Source organism: Erythrolamprus reginae, chromosome 1, assembly GCF_031021105.1.
Source record: "Erythrolamprus reginae isolate rEryReg1 chromosome 1, rEryReg1.hap1, whole genome shotgun sequence".
Classification (NCBI taxonomy): Eukaryota; Metazoa; Chordata; class Lepidosauria; order Squamata; family Dipsadidae; genus Erythrolamprus; species Erythrolamprus reginae.
The window spans coordinates 69,962,085-69,989,403 of NC_091950.1; the positions used below are offsets into that span (position 1 = coordinate 69,962,085).

The 27,319-nt window shown below is 39.6% G+C and overlaps 1 protein-coding gene across 1 annotated transcript in view; it reads left to right on the plus strand.

Moving 5' to 3' along the window:
* Positions 1-13,827, plus strand: part of SEC23A (SEC23 homolog A, COPII coat complex component) — a 45,821-nt gene extending 31,994 nt beyond the window's left edge. Inside the window, exons 12-20 of the mRNA XM_070755244.1 lie at positions 281-370; positions 1,992-2,098; positions 4,300-4,453; positions 5,732-5,809; positions 7,186-7,347; positions 8,257-8,343; positions 9,318-9,473; positions 10,345-10,410; positions 12,821-13,827. Coding sequence (XP_070611345.1) covers positions 281-370; positions 1,992-2,098; positions 4,300-4,453; positions 5,732-5,809; positions 7,186-7,347; positions 8,257-8,343; positions 9,318-9,473; positions 10,345-10,410; positions 12,821-12,910 — 990 coding nt within the window. The 3' untranslated portion in view covers positions 12,911-13,827. The remainder of the gene's footprint in view (positions 1-280; positions 371-1,991; positions 2,099-4,299; positions 4,454-5,731; positions 5,810-7,185; positions 7,348-8,256; positions 8,344-9,317; positions 9,474-10,344; positions 10,411-12,820) is intronic.
* Positions 13,828-27,319: the final 13,492 nt, after the last annotated feature.

Genomic DNA, 27,319 nt, shown 5'->3' on the forward strand with positions numbered 1-27,319 from the left:
TTACTTAAAAAAAACCCATACGACTAGATATGAAATCTGTAGGGAAGAAGCTCCAAAATAAATTGGTCTGTATTTGCTTTTTATTTTCTTCCTTCTAAATTATTATTAGTTGTTATTGATTTGTGTTATCTCGGGTATCATGAAAAAAGTCTCATAAGGTTGCTGCATCTAAATAAACCAAAAAGAGGTGTTCTAATGTAATACATTTAAAGCCAGTAAGTTTTACTAGTATGAAGCAGACTGTATTATTACTACAAATGCATTTGCAATCTCCTTGTAGGAAATAGGAACAGGAGGCACTTGTCAATGGAAGATTTGTGGACTTAATTCTACTACAACTTTAGCTTTGTATTTTGAGGTGGTGAATCAGGTAAGATTAAAAAAAATCCTTTATTGATAAATTGTTTTTAATAGAAGAATCAACACATCAGTAGTGTGTGCTGAGTGTGCTGTCTGGTTTAAAACTAACTAAACTTAGTTCTCTAATACAGTGATACCTTGTCTTACAAACTTAATTGGTTCTGGGATGAGGTTCTTAAGGTGAAAAGTTTGTAAGATGAAACAATGTTTCCTATAGGAATCAATGGAAAAGCGATTAATGCGTGCAAGCCCAAAATTCACCCCTTTTGCCAGCCGAAGTGCCCGTTTTTACACTGCTGGGATTCCCCCGAGGTTCCCCTCCATAGGAAACCCCACCTCCAGACTTCCGTGTTTTTGTGATGCAGCAGGGAAATCCCAGCATCGCAAAAATGAGCGCTTCGCTGGCAACGGAAATCCGAAGGTGGGGTTTCCCAGTGAAGGGAGCATCAGTGAAATCGCAGCATTGCAAAAACACCGAAGTCCTTGAAACCCCACCTCTGGACCTCTGAGTTTTTGCAATTTCATTGAGGCTCCCCTCTCTGGGAAACCCCACCTCCGGACTTCTGTTGCCAGCGAAGCACTCGTTTTTGTGCTGCTGGGATTCCCCTGCTGGGATTCCCCTGCAGCATCACAAAAACATGGAAGTCCAGAGGTGGGATTTCCCATGGAAGGGAGCCTCAGGGGTATCCCAGCAGCACAAAAACGGGCGCTTCGCTGGCAACTGGAGTCTGGAGGCAGGGCATCCCAGCAGCGGCAGTAGGTTTGTAAGGTGAAAATAGTTTTTAAGAAGAGGCAAAAAAATCTTAAACCCCGGGTCTGTATCTCGAAAAGTTTGTATGACGAGGGGTTTGTAAGACGAGGTATCACTGTATTTGCATATTTAAGTAAGGCTGATCAAACTAGCAATTACTATATAACTCTTTCCAGAGAAGGAGACCAACAATTATTTTTCTTCTCTGCCTTCATCCTTCTCTGCTGCTTCCATCAATTATAGTTTCCAGTGTTAAAATATGTTTTAGGAATAATAGATTAAAGTTATTTCAGAACAGAATCACAACATAAAATTAGTGTGTGGAAAAAACATGGATGAAATTGTTTTGTTTGACCATCAAAGAGAAGCAGATTCTATGTTCTTTATTTGAATTGTGTTAATTTGATGAGACATAAGCATTGTAAACAATTCTCTTTGATAAAAAATAGGAAACAGGAAGGTGCCGCTTTATCTTATCTGTGCCATAAACTCAATATATCTGGGCAGATAAATCAACATCAATAATCATGAGGAAAATAGTGTTATTTATCTTAATCTGCTACAGTTACAATGCTACATATAGCACTTGGAAAATTTTTCTGTATTAAGAATTGTTAACATGTCCAATTTAATATAGAACAGGATGTATTATCAATATTAATTAAGAACCATTTTTGTTTTAAGAAATCTATGTGTATTTCGAAGGTCCAGTTTTAGATATATTTAGATATAGGTAAAGATGAGGAACAAATTTACGGATTTGGTAATTTAACTAGCTTGGCAGGTAATTTTTAGAATGGATTACATAATACAGTTCCCTTCTTAAATTCCTTTCTCAATGCTTTTGTCATTCTGTCCACCGTTCCCCTTGTCAAAACAGCACAATGCTCCAATTCCTCAAGGTGGACGGGGTGCAATTCAGTTTGTGACGCAATATCAGCATTCAAGTGGACAAAAACGTATTAGAGTAACCACTATTGCCAGAAAGTAAGCATTAATTTTTGATGACACATTCTAGACATCTGAATGATACATACATTAATTAATAGTATTCAATAGGGAAGTGATGCTTTAATAAAAAAGTTGAAACCTTGCATCTTAGGTTGCAATATTAAATCAGATTTATATGCTTGAGAAGTTAGTTTTCTATATAGAACAGAGTTTGTTGGGAGTGGGGGGAGAAAGAGAAAGCAAACACAGTGTAAAACAATTGTTTAGAATTCATTTTGAATCAGAGACCTGTACACAATTCTGTTAAAGTATAAATTGGTTGGAAAAAAACAAATTTACAATATTGGGGCACACAACCTTTCTGTATACAGTTGTATAAATTAGAATGTACATGTGATTGTAGTTCCAAACTATTTGGTTAAATAGTCAATGCGCTAGAGTTTAACTATGAGCTAGAGGTCAATGAGCTAGAGTTTAACTATGAGATAATCAGGCAGGACTACAAAGCAATAGTAGTCTAATGAAAGAATAAAAAGATAGTATTTCATGAATATAATTTCTTTTTAGAGAGTTCTTATTATGGGTTTTATCAAGGTATCACTTGTTCCTCTTATGTCTACCTTTTGGAATCTTTTTTCAGTTTATTGACATTCTTTGCTTTTCCAAATGTCTGTGGTTTTGCGGACAGTTTATTTTCCTCTGGAAAAGCATATTTGGAGAGGGGTTTAATGTATTTACCTACTCTAATGCCATATTTCTCTTTCAATATCCATTTGTAAATTGCTTAATTATAAAAGTTGAATCCAAATCTTATAAAACAAATATAACCATTTCTTCTCAAATTATAAAGCTTGACAGTATTTTATTTAAACTGGCAACATTTTGCTTGCAGTGCAGATCTAATAAGAATTTGGAATTCGGCAAAACTTCCCATATGAATTAGGAAGGGTTTTTCCTACATTGGATTTTATTTTGTTTTATGTTGGGGGGTAATACTGAGAACTAAAAATATTAGTCATATAATAAACATAATAAATATTGAGTACAGTGAACCCTCGAGTTTCGCGTCCTCAAGGATCGCGAAAGGGCTATTTCGCTAGTTTTCAACCCGGAAGTAAACTCCACCATCTGCGCATGCGTGCCCTTCCACGCATGCGTAGATGGTGGAGTTTTCCCGCCGGGAAGAGGCTTCCCTGGGTCTTCCCCCTCTTGCCCCGGTAAGACCCCAGCGGTGGTGGGCTGGAGTGCGAGCTTGGGGCAGCCTAGCTCCGCTTCCCAGCTGGGAAGCGGAGCCGGCAACAGCGTGGGCGGGCGGGCGGCGCGCGCGAGCTTGGGGCAGCCTAGCTTCGCTTCCCAGCTGGGAAGCGGAGCCGGCAACAGCGTGGGCGGGCGGGCGGCGCGCGCGAGCTTGGGGCAGCCTAGCTCCGCTTCCCAGCTGGGAAGCGGAGCCGGCAACGCGTGCGCGCTTGGGGAAACCCCAGATCCGCTCCCCAGCTGGGGAGCAGCCCCAGCAACGCGCGCGCGCTTGGGAAAACCCCAGATCCGCTCCCCAGCTGGGAAGCGGAGCCGGCAACGCGCACGCGCTTGGGGAAACCCCAGATCCGCTCCCCAGCTGGGGAGCAGCCCCAGCAACGCGCGCGCGCTTGGGGAAACCCCAGATCCGCTCCCCATCTGGGAAGCGGAGCCGGCAACGCGTGCGCGCTTGGGGAAACCCCAGATCCGCTCCCCAGCTGGGGAGCGGCCCCAGCAACGCGCGCGCGCTCCCCAGCAATGCGCTGCGGGCGGCGGTGGAAGTAAAAACACCATCTGCACATGCGCAGATGGTGTTTTTACTTCCGCACCGCTACTTCGCGAAAAATCGATCATCGCTTGGGGTCCTGGAACGGAACCCTCGCGATGATCGAGGGTTCACTGTATTATGTTGAAAGTGAAATTGTATAAGGAATTTAAAAACCTCGAATAATTTGATTTGTGCAAAAAATATACTTTAAAAGTCACAAGTTTTGTGGCGATGGATAACTTTGTTGCTAGTATAATATGCAGTAATCCATGTCCGATACCACTTTCTTCTGGGAAATATTAATTGCTAGTTGTTTTGCCAAGAATGCTTAGCTATAGTGTTGAAAATGAATATGAAGACAAGTTCAGATTTGTCCAGGGAACAAAATTATAAATTGCTGTTTTGGCTGCTTTTTGGCTAAATTTGTGATAAAATAGTTGTTTTTTTCATTTTGCAGCTGGGCAGATGCTCAGACACAGATTCAAAACATTGCGGCTTCTTTTGACCAGGAAGCAGCTGCCATTCTTATGGCAAGATTAGCCGTCTACAGAGCTGAAACCGAAGAAGGACCTGATGTGCTTAGGTGGTTGGACAGACAGCTTATCAGATTGGTAAGGCATTCAAAATGTTTTAGAAACTGTTTCCTTTCAAGGATAGGTCTCTTCAGAGATGTTTACCCAGAGGTTACACTTTGGAAGAGTGATTGTTCCATATTTGTTCAACTGTTTGTTTCCATTACTGTAGACAGGAAAGAACTATGTTTAAATATAGGCACCATGGCAGTGATCTTGTATGATTAATTATTGTTAACTACTTCAAACTGGAGCTTTTCTTGGGCTATGATCATAATGGTTTCTTTGAACCAAGTCTATTAAGATTTGGCTAGTGTACATGGCAATAATATTTAATTATGTGTAAAGAACAGTATTTTGTTATTGTTAATCCTTTCATCATTTGTATCTAAGCATGAAATAGTTCCTTAGCAAAATACTGTAGTTTGTTAAGGACAAGTAGGTTCTGCCCCTACTAATAATCCAACTTAATATGCTATTTATAAATTAGCAGTTGCATTAACAATGACTTCAGATAGCTGTTTTGAGTCCAGTGGATTATGATCTTAGTAAAGAAGTAGGTGTTTTTAATTTACTTCATGCCAAACAGGGTCTCATTTTTCTTATTTGCCATCAGGAAAGTTCCCACACATCTCTGTGCATATTTTCTTTATAGTGGATTGAATTGGATCTTCTGTTAGCCTCTGTTACCTATTTATAAGGAATATCCTGACTACTACCTGGGACACTCCTTTCATAAACCTGGGTTTTTTCATTTCTTCTATAACTGAACATGTCCCTCTACTATGTCTGATGCAAATCCAATGCTTTAAAATACCAAAACTGTAGTTGGAAACAATAAACACCTGAAAAACCTGCTCCCTGTCTGATGAAAAATATTAGTAAAATTGACAGTTGGTTTTTAATCTGACATATTTTGAATAATAAGGTGTTAATGTAAGAAATAAAATATTTACTTGATGGTCATTGCACCTTGTATAGTTATTAACAGAGTTTTTCTCCACATATGTACGTTGCTATAGTTTTTCCTCAATTGCTGTATCATTCAGGTAACACCTTATTGTCTGGAAATCATAGTTGTGAACATAATTAGGATCAAAAAAGGATCATACAAAATAGAGAAACTATTATTTAGAGATATTCCTGACTATTAAAGTTGATGTAATATTTATGGATGCACATTGACTCAAGCCTTAATACTTTTCTGAAATCTGGTTTGCAGACTTTTAGAGGAAGATGTAGTACATATTATTTTACAACATCATGATATTAAACATGCTGTACTGAACACATTGACTTTGTTTTTAAATCTCACAGTGCCAGAAATTTGGAGAATATAATAAGGATGACCCAAATTCCTTCAGATTTTCAGAAACTTTCTCCCTTTATCCACAGGTGAGTAAGAATAAAGCATGATTACAGTCTTGACAAAAACATGTTGTCAATGCAGAGTAGTTCATTTTATGACAAATTACGAGTGAAATATAGTGAAAAATTATTGTTACCTGCATCTTGGAGATTTTGAGGCAAACAACTTGGTTAATGGAAGTGGAAGTGCCAGTCTCCAATCCATTATAAAAATGTTAGCGATGAGGATTTTGAATAAATTGATAGAGGCAATCATAAGTCTTCGGAGGGGGGCGGCATACAAATCTAATTAATAATAATAATAATAATAATAATAATAATAATAATAATAATAAAAAATAAAAAATAAAAATAAAAATAAAAATAAAAATAAAAAGAAGAAGTTTTTGAAAAGATTGCCTGAAAAGGTGAAAAACAGTAGGTTACTTAAAACTCTACATTTCAATAAAACTGGATGCTGTTTATTTTGTGCATGAGCTCCATTGGATGTTTCTGGGAGTGGTGGTAATGGGATCTAAACCTCAGCAGAGGGATTGCAGTTATAATAGAAATAAGAGTCTTATCAATCAGACTAAAAAAGCAATGCTCTCCTAAAGGATATTACTTGCTACTTTTCTAGATTAAATTGATTGTGTTCTATTTGTGAATACTGCTTGATTTCATTATGAACAAAAAGATCATTATATTTAAGAATGTATTAGAAGATTTACATACTGAGATAATATATGCATTAATCTATTCCTGTGATGGTAAACCAATGGCATGCGTGCCACAGTTGGCACGTGGAGCCATATCACAATTAGGCAATTGTCCTGTGTCAGCTCCAGTGCATATGCGTGCACTAGCCAGCTGATTTTTGGCCTTAAGGAAGGCCGTTTTGCCCTCCAGAGGCTTCAGGAAAGCTTCCCTGAAGCCCCAGAGTTCAAAAAACCGCCCAACAGGCAAAACAGAAGTTCAGAAAAAAAGACTTTCTCATTGTGCTGTTTTTCACACTGTGGAGCCTTCAGGGAAGCTTCCTGAAGCCCCAGACTGTGAAAAACAGCACAATGGGGAAACCAGATGTCCGTTTTCTGGTTTGGCTATTTTTTCACTATCCCAGGCCTTAGGGGACGGCAGAGATTGTACGCAGGTGCAGGGTCAGCATGGGGTGTGTGTGTGTGCACAGGCATGGGGGAGGGAATGGGTGTGGGCAGGTGCGCAGGTGCTAGCACACGCACACACACCCCTTTGGCAGGTGAACCAAAAAAGGTTCACCATCACTGATCTGTACGGTAGCTGTTTCAGGAGGGGAATCCAAAAACATTTCTCATTCAGATAATGTTAATGCACTGATCTGAATTGATGCACAATGAGATTAAACATTTGCTATAATACAGTTATGTTGGACTTGTTTTCTTTTGCAGTTTATGTTCCATTTAAGAAGATCTCCATTCTTGCAAGTTTTCAATAACAGTCCTGATGAAAGTTCTTATTATCGCCATAACTTCATGCGTCAAGATCTGACTCAGTCACTTATAATGATTCAGCCAATTCTTTATGCCTACTCTTTTAGTGGACCTCCAGAGGTATAGCACATAGGGGAGAAAAATCCAGAGAACAGATTTTGTTTCATCCTATTTTTTAATGCATATGCTATTTTGTTACAAGGGCTCAGATTGAAATATATGTTAAGCAGATCAAATAAGTTTAGCACCAAAAACATGAAATAAAATAATTGAGTATGTCTTAATTTGTTGGTAGAAGCAACATTGATTGACAGCAATTGAAAGTGGAAAACTTTTTGTTTGGAATAGGGATTTCTAATGGCTATGTTCCTCTCCCAAAATATATTTTGTGCAGTGCAAAAGTGGAAAAATTATTTATTGAAGATCACTTTTTAGTCATGTGCTAAATGGCTATTCAATACTTGCTTTGGCCTGGAATTGCTTTTCGATGCTGTTCCCAAAAATTCATAGAGGAGCTAAGCTGCTCTGCTCTGTGTTTACTGAAGGGAAGATCAGGAATTGCCACCAGGTAGTATTGGTTGGCAAAAACTTGGCTGGAGTTTTTTTTGGATTGGGGTGGCATTTAAATGTAATGCAATAAATAAGTTACAGGATGAGAGTTCACTGCTTTTTCCATACACTTTTAAAATCACATTTGTTTAAAAAAGTGCTCTTTTATATGTATGTTTATATACATGAGAGGTATGGAAACCTGTATAATTATTTAATACTAAACAGAATGTAAGTCACGGTTAATATTACTGTAAAACGTATTGCCTACTGAATCAAGGGATCCCAAATCATAGAATCATACACTTCGTTGATGTTAATGTTGTTATTGAAACACGCTTATAAGATTCATGCTTAATAAAATTAAAATGCATTGTAATTATTACTTTATTTCCTAACTAATTGGCACACAAAAGTGTCTTTAAACTATTTTGATTATTTCGAGTATATTTAATGAAACATGTTTCCTCTTTATATTAGCCTGTTCTTTTAGACAGCAGCAGTATTCTGGCTGACCGCATACTTCTCATGGACACCTTTTTCCAAATTCTTATTTATCATGGAGAGGTAAGAGAAAATAATTTTTGTTTTCTTTAGAGAAGTCTTTGAGTAGCAACTGCAGGCCAATATAAATTTTGCTATTTTTGAAATGGTACTTCAGTCTCTGATAAAACCTACCATTTAATCTGGGGGGGGGGGGAGCTCTGAAATCAGCAATGGACAGATTCAGAGCCAGAAGCAGGGATGAATAAACTCCTTCTTTCTTATCAACATCATTTTTTGCTTTCCCCTACTATATCTGTATTCACCTTTGATATCTTTTTCTTTGTCTAGTGTGGAAGGAACAGGTTGATATATATATACTGTACAATATAATATTGTTACATGTAATATAAATGGTTACATATGAGATTCTTTTTTTCCCATTACTTTTTTCTTTGTACTTTTAATATTATTTTAATTCATTTTTAAATCTAATAAAAATATTAAAAAGAGATTTTGATAAAGTATTATCTAGCATAGTCAATAAAAATATACTACTACCAATAAGATATATTTTTTAAAAGTTTTGATCAATTTGAATTATCACACGGCATGCGTGGAACTAAGTAGGCAATTTATGATATAAGTATATTTTAAGTACATGAATAGTAAATATTCATAACCACATTTCTTGAAAATATGAATGTATTAGGGTTTTTGTTTCGTTTTTAAGGATTTAATAAAATGCCATAATGTTGAGTTGCTCTTATTAAAAAATGATTGCAGTACTAAAATTAATCAATAAATTATGTATTGTGGTATTATCTTCCAGGTACTCTGTGTTTGTATTTGATGTGTAGTTGTTATTTACTTGTTTTAATCCTATTTAATCCAATTCCCCTTTAGAATTGCCTGGTAATTGAGGCAGCATATGAATAATTGAAGAATAATGGCAAAAATAATAATATGAATTGATTTACCTTGATTTAGCAATCTTACTATTAAACCTGATTTATATTAAATTTTCACTAAACAATGAATGTTGAATTGCTGTCTAGACTATAGCTCAGTGGCGCAAATCAGGCTATCAAGATATGCCAGAATATGAAAACTTTCGTCATTTGCTCCAAGCCCCAACTGATGATGCACAGGAAATTCTTCATTCAAGATTTCCAATGCCACGATATATTGATACTGAACATGGAGGTAGTCAAGTAAGTTACTTTGATTTCTACCTGGGGGATTGTCTGTTAAATAAAAAGCAGATTGTTTTGGTAGAGTTCTTTGGTAAGCTTTATTTCATATAATTAAAGGGAGCATGACTGAGTATGTATTTTCTGTGTGTTGAGACTGGAAGAGACAGCCTTTCATATATTTTAATTTAATTTAATTTATTTTACTTTTAAGCCACCAAACACCTTGCGGACTCTGGGTGGCGTACAGTCATAATAAATCATAGAATCAAAACATCCAAACCAGTGTTTCTCCAACTTAGCAGTTTGAAGATGTGTGGACTTCAACTCCCAGAATTCCCCAGCCAGCAACGCTGGCTGGGGAATTCTGGGAGTTGAAGTCCACACATCTTCAAACTGCCAAGGTTGAAAAACACTGATCTAAACAGTGGCCTTATTCCCTGTTGAGAATCATTTACAGAATACCCTGTAAATACTTTTAATTTCTGTCATGCTTTCTCCATTGCAGTATTGGAATGATGTGAAACATCTAATGTATTGAATTAGCCCATTGTTGCTCAAAGATGTGGTATTTGGTTGTTACCGAAGAACATCTGTATTTTTAGGGGTATGCGTATTTGATATACATTAGTACTTAAGAGTAATATAGTTGTATACCTAATAGAAGAAAACTGTTAATACTAGTATGGATTGATCTTGTTCTTCGATGCACAAGGAAATATATAGATGAGGGCACAGTATGTCAAAAAGACTCACAGATTGTCACAAAATCTCATTCAAATGCAAATGCTATGAGAATTGACCTTGTTATAGGAATGGTGTACATGCTGTGATTGAAACCATTTTAACCATTTTATTTAATAAAATAATATTTTTCTTTGTTTCTTTCAAGGCCCGTTTTCTACTTTCTAAAGTAAATCCATCTCAAACACATAATAATATGTATGCCTGGGGACAGGTAAGCTTTAGCATAATTAATCAACCTGCATAGAGTAATTAAAATATTATTTTCTGTGTTAACATTTCTGAGCATCTTCAAATTAAGGACTAAAAGTAGGTACACAGGGGTAGGGAACGTTGTCTCTTCTATGACATATGGACTTTAACTCCCAGAATTCCTGAGCTAGCATGATTGGCTCAGGAATTCTGGAAGTTGGAAGTCCACAAGTCAAAGAAGAACCAACCTTCCCTATCCCTGTACTAAGATGAAGTGGTAAATTGACTACTTATTAAATTAAGAAAATATATTATTTTTTTTCTAAAATTAGACATACATTTTTGATATAAAGTCTCCTTTGAGACTTTTTAAGTAAGACAAATCTTCAAAGTTATTAAAAATGTAAATTTTTAAAAACCTGCTTTTTGTTTCCAGTTAAGAACTTGATAAAACTATATTGGGTATATTTATACTGTGGATATCTACTTAAAAAACAGATTAATAGTTTTATTGCATTATAGATAACTATTCCAGTAAATACAGACAGTCTAGAAGACAGATTTGTGAAATGAAAAAGCAATGTGCTCATGAACTAAACTGCAAAGCAAATGTGAGATCTGAATCCAAGACACACGACATCTGGTTTTAAGTAGTTTTCTATTCTTACATATATTTTGAAAAGGCAAACTTATCTAAGTGTTGAGAAAGTTATTTTAATGAGGAAACTAAATATATAGATCAGCGGATTTGCAGCTGGCTGAAGCATAGATATCAGAGGGTTGTTAATGGCGATTATTCTGAGCAGAGCCTGGTTACAAGCAGTGTGCCACAAGGGTCTGTTCTGGGTCCTATTCTTTTTAATATGTTTGTGAGTGACATAGGGGAAGGTTTGGTAGGGAAGGTTTGCCTATTTGCGGATGACTCTAAAGTGTGCAATAGGCTTGATATTCCTGGAGGCGTCTGTAAATGATTTATCTTTACTAGATAAGTGGTCAAAGCAATGGAAACTGCAGTTTAATGTTTCCAAATGTAAAATAATGCACTTTGGGAAAAAGAATCCTCAATCGGAGTATTGCATTGGCAGTTCTGTATTAGAAGAGAAGGATTTAGGGGTAGTGATTTCTGACAGTCTCAAAGTGGGTGAGCAGTGCGGTCAGGTGGTAGGGGAAGCAAGTAGAATGTTTGGCTGCATAGCTAGAGGTATAATAAGCGGGAAGAGGGAGATTGTGATGCCGCTGTATAGAGCGTGGTGAGACCACATTTGGAATACTGTGTTCAGTTCTGGTGATCTCACCTACAAAAAGATATTGATAAAATTGAACGGGTCCAAAGATGGGCTACAAAAATGGTGGAAGGTCTTAAGCATAAAACACATCAGGAAAGACTTAATGAGCTCAATCTGTATAGTTTGGAGGACAGAAGGAAAATGGGGGACGATCGAAACATTTAAATATGTCAAAGGGTTAAATAAGGTTCAGGAGGGAAGTGTTTTTAATAGGAAAGTGAACACAAGAACAAAGGGTCACAATCTGAGGTTAGTTGGAGGAAAGATCAGAAGCAACGTGAGAAAATATTATTTTACTGAAAGAGTAGTAGATGCTTGGAACAAACGTCCAGCAGACATGGTTGGTAAACCACAGTAACTGAATTTAAACATGCCTGGGATAAACATATATCCATCCTAAAATAAAATACATGAAATAGTATAAGGGCAGACTAGATGGGCCATGAAGTCTTTTTCTGCCATCAGTCTTCTATGTTTTTCTGTTTTCTATAAGGTGTAAAGCATAAGACCAGGAATTCCAGCAACAGATGTCAGTACCACAGAGCACAAAAATGTTCATTCATTGATGGCAAACTGGTTAAATTTAAAGGAATGGAACCCTGAGGCTAGGATGCATTTTTAGAAATAAAGACGTTGCTATAAATCAATGTTTGTTTTGCAATATGCTTACCTCACAATATTTTTAAATCTATTAAACAAATGATCAGGAGGGGCAGCATTCCTGACAATGTCACATGTCTGGAGGAAGAGTAGTAGCACATAGGCAGCGCAACTGGGGACTCTCATTTTTCACAGCTTCTTTTGCTTCCTTGTAATAAATTTATGTGACACAAAATCTTTATTATTTATTAGAAAATGTATGTAGCTGCCCATCTATCAAAAGGAAGACTGAGTGGTGAACAAAACAACATATTACATTAAAAACCACAAATAATAAACTGGTTAAGGCCCCAGTAAAACATCTATCCACCCACCCCATGCCAGCTCTGTCAATATCCTAGCTTCACTGTCTGAGGAAAAGGCATGTATGCACTGCTTTTCGGAAGGCCAACAAAGTCAGGAATGTCTGTATCTCCGGGGAGAGGCAGTATTATAAGGCAGGGACCCTGACAAAGAAGGCTGCTAACATCTTTCATTCTGTAATAGGAATCTGGAGCACCAATTCTTACGGATGATGTCAGTCTGCAAGTCTTCATGGATCATTTGAAGAAACTAGCTGTATCAAGTGCTGCTTGAAAAAATGTGGAATTTTATACATGTTGACAAGTGGAAACATATTCACTTTATTATTCTTTGTAATTGTAAAATGGAATGCCCAAGCTGCCTAACTGCATCTTATAACAATGTAATTTTCAAGAGATGGTGTTTATTATCAAAAGCCGAAGAACAAACACAATTATGAAAAGTAAATGAAATAGGAATATTGAGAGAAGTCTTTTAGGCTGCCTTAGTCCATTGATAACCAGCTTTTAATTTTTTTTCCTTAATGGTGGAAGTACCATTCTGGTTTGCACTGCAAAAATATAGCATAATCATGGTTATTCCTTTTCACTAGCAGAATAAATTGATAAGATACTACAAATCCAATTTGGTAATATCTGGAAAACAATTATTTTCTCTGTTTAGCTATACATGGATGCTTTAATAGTTTTGTTTTTCTTTGTTTGGTAGATAAATTGTTTCTATATGAAGAAACCAAGCAAACAGAGATTGAAAAAGAATTGTTATCCACTTGTTATCCAAAGTTTATATTTTGATAGTCTTCTAGTATCAGTCTTGCTACAGTTATTTAAACTCTATAAAATTGAATGAGTTCGAGAAAGGCAAATTAATATCCTATGCCTGTCGCAAATGTCTTTGCAAGACAATACAAAAATTGTACTATAAGTAAAAAAAATTGTCTGTTTCCCAAATATACTTTTTTTTGTTATAATTATATAATAGTAAAAAAATTGTGTGTTCTTGTGCTATGTTCTCTTTCTGTTTTGCTATTAAATTATATAGGTAGCAATTCTTTTCCAAACAGTATTATACACTACACATCATAATGATTACAAATATGATAATATTTAGCTTTGGGTTTTTTTTTTGAGAAAATCTATATTTACACACATGTACATATCTTTAATAAAGTTTTTTTCCGTTTGGATACAGATTGGCTTGTTGAAACTATTTCTATACTCAATATTTGATAAAGGTACAAAGATATTCTTAAATATAGATATCAAGACATATCCTGTGGCCTTGTGTTTTATATATATATAAATGTGTGACCACCTTTGTCCCAAAATGAATATAAATTAAGCCTAGGGAGATTTGACAATATATTTCAAGAAAAAATATCCTTTGCAACTTTGACTTAAGCATCCTTCATTTTGAGTCTACCTGTAAAAAAGAGGGCATTTGTAGCTTGACTGGGAAATAATAACTTTGTTTGATATTTCCTCATTTTAGCCGATGCTTATTATAATTGTTATTTGAGATGAGTACCTATTCGGGTTGTTCCTCCCCTAAGATATAAGGTTGCAGATTCAAACTATGCTTTTTACCATGTTGAAAAGCAGGTCAAAATATTTCAAATGGATGAAGCAGGCTGTGCTTCATTTTTATAAGTTGAAGTTAGTAAGTGAATATCAATACCCAAATTAAGGTATTGTCAGGTCTTTAATGAGGGTAGAAAGAGTCTTAGTAAATCAGCTAAAAAGTTTTTCTAGTGAGCATTCATTTTTCCTAAAATGCCATCTATGTGAAGCCCATAAGAACTTGAGCATGATTACATGGATCTTAATAACAACTTCTGTCATTCCATATCACAAAAAGAAGGCACATTTTTACTGATTTTTCTACCACAATTTCTTGATCATTTTATGCCAGTCTAGATGTGATGCTACTTTTTTTAAAGTTTAGTTTTCACATACTGTAAACTAAGATTTGTTTTATAGGTAGTTTTCTTGAACAAATTCCATCTATTTTATGGAAACTGTCCATACCTTTGCAATTGGATTATAAACATTGGCACATTTTAACTATGGCCTGTGTCTCAATCTAGAATCCTATCATCTATCCCAAAAACACCTTTTGCTAATCGACAGACATGTATAATAAACAGTTTTCATACATAAAACATAGGCAAAAAACAATGAGCTGAACGGAAAATACTTTGAACATGCATGCAAATTTGTGTTTCATAGGTTAGAATCTTTGAGATGCCATCAGTGGTAACAGCAATTGATAGCAAGCTTATTAAACAAGTCATTTTGCTGTTATAGAAGGGTAATTCTGGTTTGTTGAATAACCCATATTTAAATATTTTTTTGTGCCGAGGTATTTGCACACATAGCCAATGTATTATTTTAATTTTGTTTTAATGTACGGTATCTGCTATTATAGTAATCTCTTCTCAGGTACACTCTTTTCCAGTACTGTACTTTACTGGAATTTTAGCCACTCTAAATAATTTGGAGCCATCTCCTAACTAGCAAGGCTACTGTTAATTGACAGGGTGAATCTTCTCATTTGGACTGGGAGTGTTGACAGAAGAGGCTGTGGTGTTCTGACCTTGGGTGGTCGCAATTTGAATTCCTGTGCAAAACTTGCAGCTGCCCCAATGCTGTGCAGAGTCTCTTGGATCCCATTATTCTCTCCCACACCTATCTTGGAAAGATTTGGCAGTCTGGATCAGGTTTTATCCATAAGCAAATGATGTGCAGCTGTATATCTCAATCCATGATTGATCAAACCATGTTCTGTCCTGGTGCCTGGAGGTTTGGATGGGGAGGAACATACACAGAGTCAGGCTGAGTGTCTGTGGATTTAATAAGTTTGTTTCCAAGGATTTTCCAAAATTAAGTACTGATGAGATTCTACTACCTCGAGCAAAATTTGTATATAATTTTGATGTTCTGGACTTTCTGCTCTTGCTTAGTAAGCAAATGGCAACTGTGCCAAGTGGACTTTGCTCAGTGATGTTTGATGTTCCAATTATGGCTTCTGGGTTGGGAAGTCTGTTTATGTCTTACTCATCTTTTATTTGGACTAATTATTCTTGATGATCATCTGGAGCTACAGCTGGTCTAAAATGAAACAGCACGATGAATAATGGGAATGCGTCATTTTACTACATCTCTATTTTATAAGCTGCCCTAGTTGCTAATTGGCTTTCAGATGCAAGATGTTGATTGTCAGCCCTTAACTAATACCTTTTTCTATTTCTGCTCATCTGGTAAGATCCCACAGGATCAGCATGCTCCAGATCCCATGGGTAAAGCTGTGCCATTTTATGATCCCCAGAGATGTCGTTGCTCCTGTCTCCTGAAGTCTGCGTGGTTCAAACTCAGTTGCCCTTTAGGTGTTTGAAAACCAGGCTGTTTACCTTGTCCTGAAGCAGGAGTTTGTGATTTAAATTGTGATAATTGTGTGCTATATCATTTTGTTGGTTTCTCCCATTTCAGATGTTTATTAGCTACTTCCAACTGGATTTTTTTGGGTATGGATTTTAATACTAGGTAGCTTTATGCTACCTAGAGTTGTTTCAATGATTGAGGCAGCTAATAAATTGTTTAAATAAACAATTTGGTAATTCCTTTCCTTAGTCCAAATCAATTTAAAAAAATTAAAATGAAATACATAATTGTGGGTTATTTTAGTAATTACATCTCTTCTGTTTATTAGGATTGTACAAAACTTTAAAAAGTGGTACTTTATTCTGTGGCCCTACTAAAGGTTTTCTTTGGGTAACAGGGCTAGACAATACAAAGTACTGAGTGAGGACTTTTGAAAACTTCCCAGGATTTCCAAAACATACACCTGCTTTTATATTTTGAGGAGGAATACTTTCCCCAAAGCAACATGTTTTTTCAAAAAGGATTTCTTTGGGGTGTTTTACACAACTGCACTATGCATTTATTCTGATTCTTTGCTTCCTATTTTAGGACAGGTTTTTTTAGGAGAGTCTTATCCCATTAATTCAGGAAGAATAAATGAGCAACAATAAAAAAATTATATACCTTATATCATTTGACTCAGTTTATTTAACCATTCTTACTGAATAATCAGATAGGAAGTTGAACAATTAGCCTCATGGTGTGACTGGAACAATCTGAGACTGAACACATTCAAAATTGTAGAAATGGTGGTAGACCTTTGGAGAAACACTCCCATATTACTACTTCCTTCAATACTAGACAACACAATACAGGTATCAACAGTAGAGACCTTCAGATTTTTAGGTTCTATCATCTAAAGACCTAAAATGGACACCTAACATCAAAAAATTCATCAAAATAGCACAACGAATGTTCTTTCTGCGCTAACTCAGGAATCTAAAAAGAAGGGGAAGGAGGAGAAGAAGAGGAAGGGCAAATCAATAGATGCAATTTACATAGACTTTGGTAAAGCCTTTGACTCAGTGGTTCATAATAAACTACTTTTAAAATTGAAATGCTAAGGCAGTGATGGAGAACCTATGACACGGGTGCCAAAGATGGCACGTGGAGCCGTATCTGCTGGCACGTGAGCTGTTGCCCTTCCATTCCATTCTATTCCACAAACGCTAGATTCTCATAACAATGTATATATCATTATTTACATACCACATAATTTACATGCAAAATATCACTCTGACACATTTATTGTAGCTTAATATAATCTGTGAATGAAGTTACAATTAGTGCAATTAGTGCAAAAGCTTCTCTAGCCATGGGTTATCATCTGCTTCGTAAGTAAAGACCTATGAGTCTACAAGGACCCCCAAGGGGAGAGCAAAATATGTAACATAACACTGTGATTAGTTTTTTAAATCAGACCATTGGTAGTTTATATACCACAAACTTTTAATATGCGCAATCCTGGAAACTCAGCTTTTGTGCACGCGCAGAACAAAAAACCCTGAGAAAATTTTTTAAAATTCAAAAAAATTCAAAAAAGGATATGTAGCGCCCACAGACTGGCACCAACAAAACCAGTTCTGGTCCATGGTAGCAACCAGTGAGTTGCTACCAGTTCGGGTGAAATGATCTGAACCGGGAAGAACCCGTATCTATCTTGCCTTTTGAAGAGTTTTTGGAATCTTGAATACTCTGTAATCATTTTGTAAACTGTTGCTTGTATTAAAAAACATAACGTTTGAATGTGGATTTTGTATTATATTTATGTTCTTTGTTTCCATATTGTTCATTTTCAGTAATAAATGTTGCATGCTATTTTGCTATGCTTTATTTTTTTTATAGCTAACCTGCATGTTAAAATATGCATTATGAGAATGAAAACGATCATCTTGTGAGTGTATACAGTACCATGTTTGTTCTACTGTAATAATTGTACTTATCGTTTATTCTAAATAATGATTTAGAATAAACAAAACATATTTCAATGAATGAAAAAAAGTTAAAGCTGATTAAGGCAAAACTAACTTTAATTACATTAAACCTTAATTTATATCTCATTTCCCAGACAGTTTATTCCCAAAGTAGCCACTAATTAGAGCTGCACCATGTAATCATACATGCAGATAATAAGGTCACAAATTAAGATACAAAATCACAAACTGAAGAAACCGAGACCCTCAGCATAACAGCACCATGAAACCAACACAGAGGTCTGCTTGAAGGTAAGGTAATTAGAACCAGACTGGAAGCTGACCGTATTTACGCTGCTAAAAAACTTGAACGAAGAATGACTCTGAAATTGAAAGAGCACATGGCATCAGTAAAGTAATTAAAAAAATATGTCTTTTGTAGTCTTCCTACTGTTGTGATTCCATCTGAGGCCCCTCAGGGAACGGCTGATCCTCTGCCGGCTTCCTGCTCAGAGGGGGAGGATGAGGAACAGGAGGTTCAGGCAGACGGGGAGGAGGAATCTCAGGCTGAGGGAGAGGGAGGACAGCCAGAGTCCCCCGAGAGGGAGCTCTCCCCAGCAAGCAGCCTGGATTCCTTAGATGAAAATGCACAAGCAATCATCGATCTCCGGCAGAGAAGGGCAACACAACGAAGGGGACAATTAGCCAGGTACTTTCAGCACTAAAGAGGCAACAGCTGGGTTTGGGTGTGGTGCTCTCTGGAAAGGCTGAAAAGGCAGACCCACCCTTCCTGGCTTGTGGAGTATTATCTTTGGGAGTCCTGGGACCTGGCTGTGATCTTTGGCGTCTTGGAATTCTGGTTTGTGACTTTGAATACTGAAACCTTGGGGGAAAAAGGTGTGGGTCTTATTCTCTACAGTGGTGGGTGTGCCAGCAAGAAGTCTGCTGTATTGTCTGGCCGTCAGGACTCTGCTGTGAAGTCTCATAGCCTGCCTGTTGGGAAGAACAGGTTTTTCTCTGTGTTTATTTTTCAAACTATAAAGTGCCTTTGTTTTTACCAGCGTGTCTGGCTGTTTTTTCCAGTTGGTGTTGAAGTCTGGGGGCACCCAGACAGAACACCTACCCTCAGAGGGAATAGAACTTCTGCATTGCAAACTAGGTAAAGAGTATGAAAAACAACTGCAGAACGGCCATTCAATTTGCCACCCTGATCAGCTGGGCTTCGGAAAACAGAGATAAAGGTCAGTATAACCTGGGGCAGGTGCCCACTTTCACAGATACAGAGAACCAATTCTCTCTCCGCTTGGGAGTCAGCGATACTGGTTCTAAAGAACTAGTCCACCGTTGGTCTTATACTTTGAAAGGTGCTGATTGCTTCTATTAGGTTTTACCAATGAAGCTTTTTACATATGTGTTGTAAAGAACCTCCTATTTCTTTTGATTTCAAAAAGAATGACTGGGGAATTCTGGAAGTTGAAATCTACCGATCTTAAAAGTTGCCAAATTTGGAAAAAACACCCATCTACATTATATCAATTTTGAAACTTTCTATTTGGTCCAGATGTAGCACCAAACATTCTTAGATGCATTTTTCATAATCTATGAAGTAATACAATCTTTAATAACAGAAACAACAAATGTTTAAGATTTCAGATTTGTAATAATTAAAATTTAAAAGATACATTTTTTGTGTAATAATAAGAATCTTACATAGCCTGAAATAGAAAAGAAGGGAAAATAGTGCTGAGGTGGTGACAGGGTAATTGGCTTTGTTTGTGTCTCATTTTATTTTATTTTATTTTATTTATTTCATTCCCATTTTATTTTACTGCAGTAGCCTGTTTCAACTATCATTACTGCCCTCTGAAGATAATTAAATTGTCATAACATCCTGAACATCTTGGAATTTAATTTAAATCTGTAAGAAATGATGACAGACTAAAGAAAAAATATAACAGAAAAAGCCTACTTTCAGACTTTACCTAACTAACAGAGCAGCACAACATCAACCATGCAAGAAATTCATAAGTACAACTATGAATCAAATCCTGTTCCCTTTATTTATACCTTAAACAGATATGGCATCCTGAATTGGGATTTGGAAATAGAACTAGAAAAATAACAATTTACAGCTCTCTCCAGGAGGAATTAAGCCATCAGAAGGAATTCCGTCCTTAGCTTCTCTCTCTGAAATAGCTGATACAGTGATACCTCGTCATACAAACTTTTCAAGATACAAACCCGGGATTTAAGATTTTTTTGCCTCTTCTTACAAACTATTTTCACCTTACAAACCCACTGCTGCCTCTGGGATGCCCCACCTCCAGACTTCCGTTGCCAGCGAAGCACCCATTTTTGTGCTGCTGGGATTCCCCTGAGGCTCCCCTCTATGGAAAACCCCACCTCCGGACTATCCCAGCAGCGCAAAAACAGGTGCTTCGCTGGCAATGGAAGTCTGGAGGTGGGGTTTCCCATGGAGGGGAGCCTCAGGGGAATCCCAGCAGTGCAAAAACGGGCGCTTCGGCTGGCAAAAGGGGTGAATTTTGGGCTTGCATGCATTAATCACTTTTCCATTGATTCCTATGGAAAACATTGTTTCGTCTTACAAACTGTTCACCTTAAGAACCTCGTCCCGGAACCAATTGAGTTTGTAAGACAAGGTATCACTGTATTTCTTCAATAAATGTATCCCCAGTGCCAGATGAACAGGTTATACAATCTTTAAAGGAATTTACAACACACCTGATGGACAGAACAGTTTAATGACTGCAAAAATAATATTTTCTCTCTTCAATATTTATAAACAAAAGTGTGGAGGCTCTAAAAATAGCTATCGGAAAAACTGTGCCAAATAAGGTAGACAAATTAGCTCTCTTTTAAGCTCAATACACTGGCACTGGGAATGAACAGTTCATGGCTAGTTAGGAAAACAAACAAATGGATGAAAGCAACTTAAGATAAGGAAAAACAAAAGGAGACATTTGGGTAATGCACCAGCAGTGCGTTGCTTCAGTTCCAAATCTTTGATTCCAATTTTTGCCTAGTTTTTCATCTCTAGTAGTTGCTATATCAGTAATAGGAAAAAAGAGGAATGGACACCCTGGTGCCATTAGTATGGAGCTATCAAATGCTTTAGGAATAAGTTGAACATTTGAGTGAAAATGTTTTTACATTAACCACAGTAGAAGAGATGAGTGATGGTAAACCTAATTTTCTCTGCATAGTTGCAGATTTTCTGGTTTTTGCAATGAGTAAAGAAAGTGCCGGAATTGCATTATGCAACTCCTGTGGTAACAAGGAATGATTGCTCAGTTAGATATAGTTTCCTTAAAACTTTCAGTCAGAATTCTATTAGGTATAAATAATAGGGAAAATGGGATAATAAAAAATAAAGCCACTTAAATTGAACTTGACTCTTGGTTTCCAAATAGACATGTCCAGTAACCACAAGAACATGTTCACCTAAACTTTTATCTATAATACCAGTACGGTAATTCTATTTTCTTCTAGACTTTTAACAAACTTCCTAATAAACTGTAGCTCTGCAATTTGCCATGAGTCTCCAGTTCAAATGCAACCAAATCCAATCTTGTGATATCAGGCAACTGGTGGTGTTACCGACTTTGGAGGTGGTGGAGGGGGAGAGGGATAGAGCTGCATCTCTTTGTATGAAGAAATAAAGCACATCTGTCTGGTGGCTTGAATGTTAATGATCTATATTGATGGACACTTAGTTTATCATGCAATCAAATCTAGGCAAATGTTCTTTTGCTAAATTCATTTTACAACCTGCAGGTGGCAATATTTCAATGTTTTAAGCTATGTAATACAGTGGTACCTCTACCTACAAATGCCTCTACTTTTCTAGATAAGAACTGGGTGTTTAACATTTTTTTGCCTCTTCTCATTTTCCACTTGCAAACCTGAGCCTCCGAAACTATAACTGGAAAAGGCAGGGAGAAGTCTCTGTGGGGCCTCTCTAGGTATCTCCTGGGAGGAAACAGGGCCTCCACCCTCCCTATGGTTTTCCCAATCGCACGCATTATTTGCTTTTTCATTGATTCCTATGGGAAAAATTGCTTCTTCTTACAAACTTTTCGACTTAAGAACTTGGTCACGGAACAAATTAAGTTTGTAAGTAGAGATACCACTGTATTTTGATGCTTTTCACAAAAGTTTGAGAATGGCATTTACTTTCCACTGAAGCCAGAGCAAAGAGGTGGCATTTTCAAGCAAATACAGTCTTGTATATATGTACAGTTATTCCATCTCCTGTTCCTCAGATATATATTGGATGGGTATGGGTTTGAAATAGAGAAACATCCCCACAACATGAACAAACATGACAATATCTCCCACCTACCAGACATGTGGAAACTAGCCTTAATCAACAAATGAATCCCAGCCACGAAAACTGACACCAGACCCAGAACAACACAGGACGCTACCACCAATCACCATCACCAGACATAAACCTATACCTACCATACAGACAAAATACAACCACAGCGGCACCTCCAACTGCTGCATCCCCCTCCGGCACCCACACAAAGCAAACTGACACACGCCATAAACACATAGACAGACCACAAACTCAGAGCCTAACCAAAACCCGGAATATTACACCACAGACATTTACAATTACAAAATAGCTGACTAATCTGCAGGTATCAATTGAAACAACTATTCATGATGTCACCCCTTAGTCTGCAAACATCCACTAATCTGCATCAACTACATTAACTACCCATCAATTAATCAGGATGTTACAACACAGCTAACCAACCCGCTTGCAGCAGTTGAATCAGCACTTCACACACACACACACCAGTATTTATAGAGAGATTGCAGCTCCGACCACGTTTTGTTCGCCCTTGCACAAAATCGAAAGCACCAGCCTGAAGATGACGAGTGGGATCTCTTCGAAATGTTGCCAAGATTCTATCAATCTTACACAGGAAAGGACCTGAATACAGCAAGACCTACATATGTATATGTATGCGTATATGTATACATCTGTGTGTGTGTGTGTGTGTGTCTTTATATATAGACTTCCTTTCAACACACATGCACACACACACACACATGTCTTTTTCTGCACACACATACACATTTTACACATGCACGCACACACACACACAATATGTATGTATGTGTGTGTATACACACTTTATTGTCATACTATGTATATACACAGTATACTCATGTAACGAAATTCATATGACGCCAAAGGCCAATCTCAACATACACAACAATCCGAAAGAACATACTCAACCTGCCACAATTTCCCACCTGAAATATATATATATGACACACACACACACACACACACACACACGCACCTTTTTCTGTTGAAAACAAACTGAGAGGAGGAGAACCTGTAGTGTAGTGATTAAAGCCACTGCCTTAAAAGGCAAGACTCTGCAGGTTCAAATCCAAGCTGATGAGAGCATAATAAGTGCAAAATATATCTATATTAGTCTCCCTTTCTTTTCATTATCAGCAGAAAATATGCTACATATGCAGGGGTGGGCAGCAGGCAGGATGGGATGGAACATAGTTCCACCGGCGGAAATGAAGATGCGTGCGCAGAACCAGCTGATCAGCAGCTATCACTTCCTGGGTTACAGGTCTCGGCTTGGCTTTTCTTTTTCCCCCTGCTGCTGCTGATGCTCCTTGCTTTTTTCCTCTTTCCTGGCCTTGGACGGGCTTCCCTTTCTCCTGCTCGGCTCCCCTCTAGCCTCCCGCGGTCACCTCCTGCCTGAGGTGCAAGCAGAAGGCATGGGTGGAAACGGGGCTGGCAGCATTTATGCTTCTGGCAGCACCCGTTCGGCTAGTTTCCCAGCCTGAGGTGGGCAGGCGACCCAGGAAGGAGAGCGCGGGAAACATGAAGCACATTGACACCCCAGAGAGCGACACTGGTAAGGTTGTAAGTCAAGGACTTAACAGTTCACTTGAACGATGATGATTCTTCAAAGCACTCCCACTTGATCACATGGCCGGCAAGTCACTCCTACTCAGTCACATGACCATTAAGCCCACCCACAAAATAAGCCACACCCACAGTGTGGCAGTAAACATTTTGGCTGCCCATTACTGTACATATGTGTGTATGTGTGTGTGTGTGCATTCATTCCAGATTTTTCCCCATGCCTATCATGATTATATATGCTTCTTTGGAAACATGAAAATTGAGAGATCACTTAGCCATTTTTACATACTTCCTGACTTTGCAGGAGGATGGTTGAATATAAAATACTGTTTAAATACTTGCACTCATTGATGCAATAATTTTCCATTATAAAAGGTGGGTTAGTCACAAATAAAAGCTACATTTTTTTCCTTCCTAGAACATTTTTAATGCTTTAATATTTTAGAATCTGACAAGAAAAGTTGTTACCTCTTCTTGGAATATAATAAAGTGCAACCCATGTTTATATCCTTTCTTCCCTGACCACATTACCTATCCTGCTTTGGTCATAAACTACAATATATTTACAAAAGGCCTCCAATTTCCTGAGCTATGAATATATACACCATAATTTATTTTCACTCAAATATCAATTTGAAATGTGGACTAACCTATGGGGTTGAAGCTACCTGCTTTTATACCATCTTATCGATGTCAGACAGCTTTCTAAACACAAATCGGCTTGTTGACCCATTAGAGGAAATGGATAACCAACATCTGTTGGCTTTTATTTTCTGACTAATTAATAAATAAATAGCTGCTTTTTTTTTGGCTCTATCAAAAGGTTGGCCTCTCTAAGCTACGATAACCTTTTTCTAATGCCATTTATCTTGGTTCATGCTGTGATAAAAAGAGTTATTAATAACAGGATTCCATGGTTGAGATATACATATAGTAAGTATTATGTAGCTGTGCTGTGATTTGGGGCCTTAGGCATACTTTTTTATTTTCTGTTTGCTTTTGATGCAGGACATTACCCTGAAATGGCAAATACGAAAAAAAAAGTATTCAAACAGCATAAAAAGAAAATGAATGAAATGAGCTTTTATTTTTCATTCTAGTAGATTAACAATGATATATGGCAGTAGTTTTCACAGAAAAATGCTAATACAGTACAGTGATCCCCCGCTCGTTGCGAGGGTTCCGTTCCAGGATCCCCCGCAACGAGCGGGTTTTCGCGAAGTAGCGCTGCGGAAGTAAAAACACCATCTGCGCATGTGCAGATGGTGTTTTTACTCCCGCAGCGCTAGCGAGGAGCCGAAGATTGGGGGCGGCGGGGCTGTTTTAAAATGTCGCCGCCGGCATGGGGGGCTTCCTAGCAGCCCCCCAAACCTGGGTTGGGGGTCCGGGGGGTGCTGGCAAGCCCCCCATGCCGGCGGCGACATTTTAAAACAGCCGCGCCGCGCTGGCTGTCGGCGCTTTCGAGCTGAGTCCCGGAGCGAATTCGCTCCGGGACTCAGCTCAAAAGCGCCGACAGCCAGCGCCGGCGAACGGCTTCTCCGCGCTGGCTGTCGGCGCTTTCGAGCTGAGTCCCGGAGCGAATTCGCTCCGGGACTCAGCTCAAAAGCGCCGACAGCCAGCGCCGGCGAACGGCTTCTCCGCGCTGGCTGTCGGCGCTTTCGAGCTGAGTACCGGAGCGAATTCGCTCCGGGACTCAGCTCAAAAGCGCCGACAGCCAGCGCCGGCGAACGGCTTCTCCGCGCTGGCTGTCGGCGCTTTCGAGCTGAGTACCGGAGCGAATTCGCTCCGGGACTCAGCTCAAAAGCGCCGACAGCCAGCGCCGGCGAACGGCTTCTCCGCGCTGGCTGTCGGCGCTTTCGAGCTGAGTCCCGGAGCGAATTCGCTCCGGGACTCAGCCCCAAAGCGCCGACAGCCAGCGCTGGCGAATGGCTTCTCCGCGCTGGCTGTCGCCGCTTTCGAGCTGAGTCCCGGAGCAAATTCGCTCCGGGACTCAGCTCAAAAGCGCCGACAGCCAGCGCCGGCGAACGGCTTCTCTGCGCTGGCTGTCGCCGCTTTCGAGCTGAGTCCCAGCGAGGCGGTGGGCTGGGAGCCGCAGGTGAAAGGAGCTCGGGCATCGGAGCGCGGCGCCAGGCATTGTTCTCCGGACCCCGCCCCCAGCCTGGAGAGGGAAAGGGCCGCCGGGGGGCTGAGCGGGCGGGGTCCGGAGAACAATGTCCGAGCTCCTTTCGCCTGCGGCTCCCAGCCCATCGCCTGTCTCCTGCTGCCCGGTTTAGCCAGGACACGAGTGGCGAAATGACTTGGAGGAATGTGAAGCTGAAACCGGCCGGTTTCAGCTTCACATTCCTCCAAGTCATTTCGCCGCTCGTGTCCTGGCTAAACCGGGCAGCAGGAGACAGGCGGTGGGCTGGGAGCCGCAGGCGAAAGGAGCTCAGGCATTGTTCTCCGGACCCTGCCCGCAGCCTGGAGAGGGAAAGGGCCGCCGCGGGGCTGAGCGGGCGGGGTCCGGAGAACAATGCCTGGCGCCGCGCTCCGATGCCCGAGCTCCTTTCACCTGCGGCTCCCAGCCCACCGCCTCGCTGGTTGGCTTCTCCTCCTGCTCAGCCTCGCCTCGGCCTTTGTGCGCGGCTTGTCCCGACAGCCCCCCACCCCAGCACTTTGAATCCAGCAGCTTCTGCTGGATACGGGCGGTGGGTGGGACGAGCGGCGCGGAAGCCAGGGGCTATGGCAGCTCGCCCCCCCCATCGCCCGTATCCAGCAGAAGCGGCGGGATTCAAAGTGCTGGGGTGGGGGGTGTCCCGACAGCCCCCCACCCCAGCACTTTGAATCCAGCAGCTTCTGCTGGATACGGGCGGTGGGTGGGACGAGCGGCGCGGAAGCCAGGGGCTGTGGCAGCTCGCCCCGCCCATCGCCCGTATCCAGCAGAAGCGGCGGGATTCAAAGGGATTCAAGGCTAACTTCTGCGCTTGGCTTGAGGACTCAGCTGGGAAGCGGCACGGGTGTTTTAAAAGGTCTCCGCCGGCATGGGGGGCTTCCTACCCCCCCCGAACTCCCAACCCGGGTTTGGGGGGGTGCTAAGAAGCCCTCCATGCCGGCGGAGACCTTTTAAAACACCCGTGCCGCTTCCCAACTGAGTCCCGAAGCCAAACGAACCCGGGTGGCCGGGCAAGCAGCGAGCAAATGGCGGGTGGCCGGGCGAAGGGCGGGCGAACGGAGGGCGAGCGGGTGCTGGGGGGGGGCTTCTCGCCCTCCCGCCAGCAAGAGGGGAAAGACCCAGGGAAGCCGCCCAGCAGCTGATCTGCCCGGCGGGGAACACCATCTACGCATGTGTGGCCATAGGAAAAAAGGGCGCACATGCGCAGATGGTGTTTTTACTTCCGGGTTGAAAAATCGCGATGTAGCCCATTCGCAATGGTCGGGG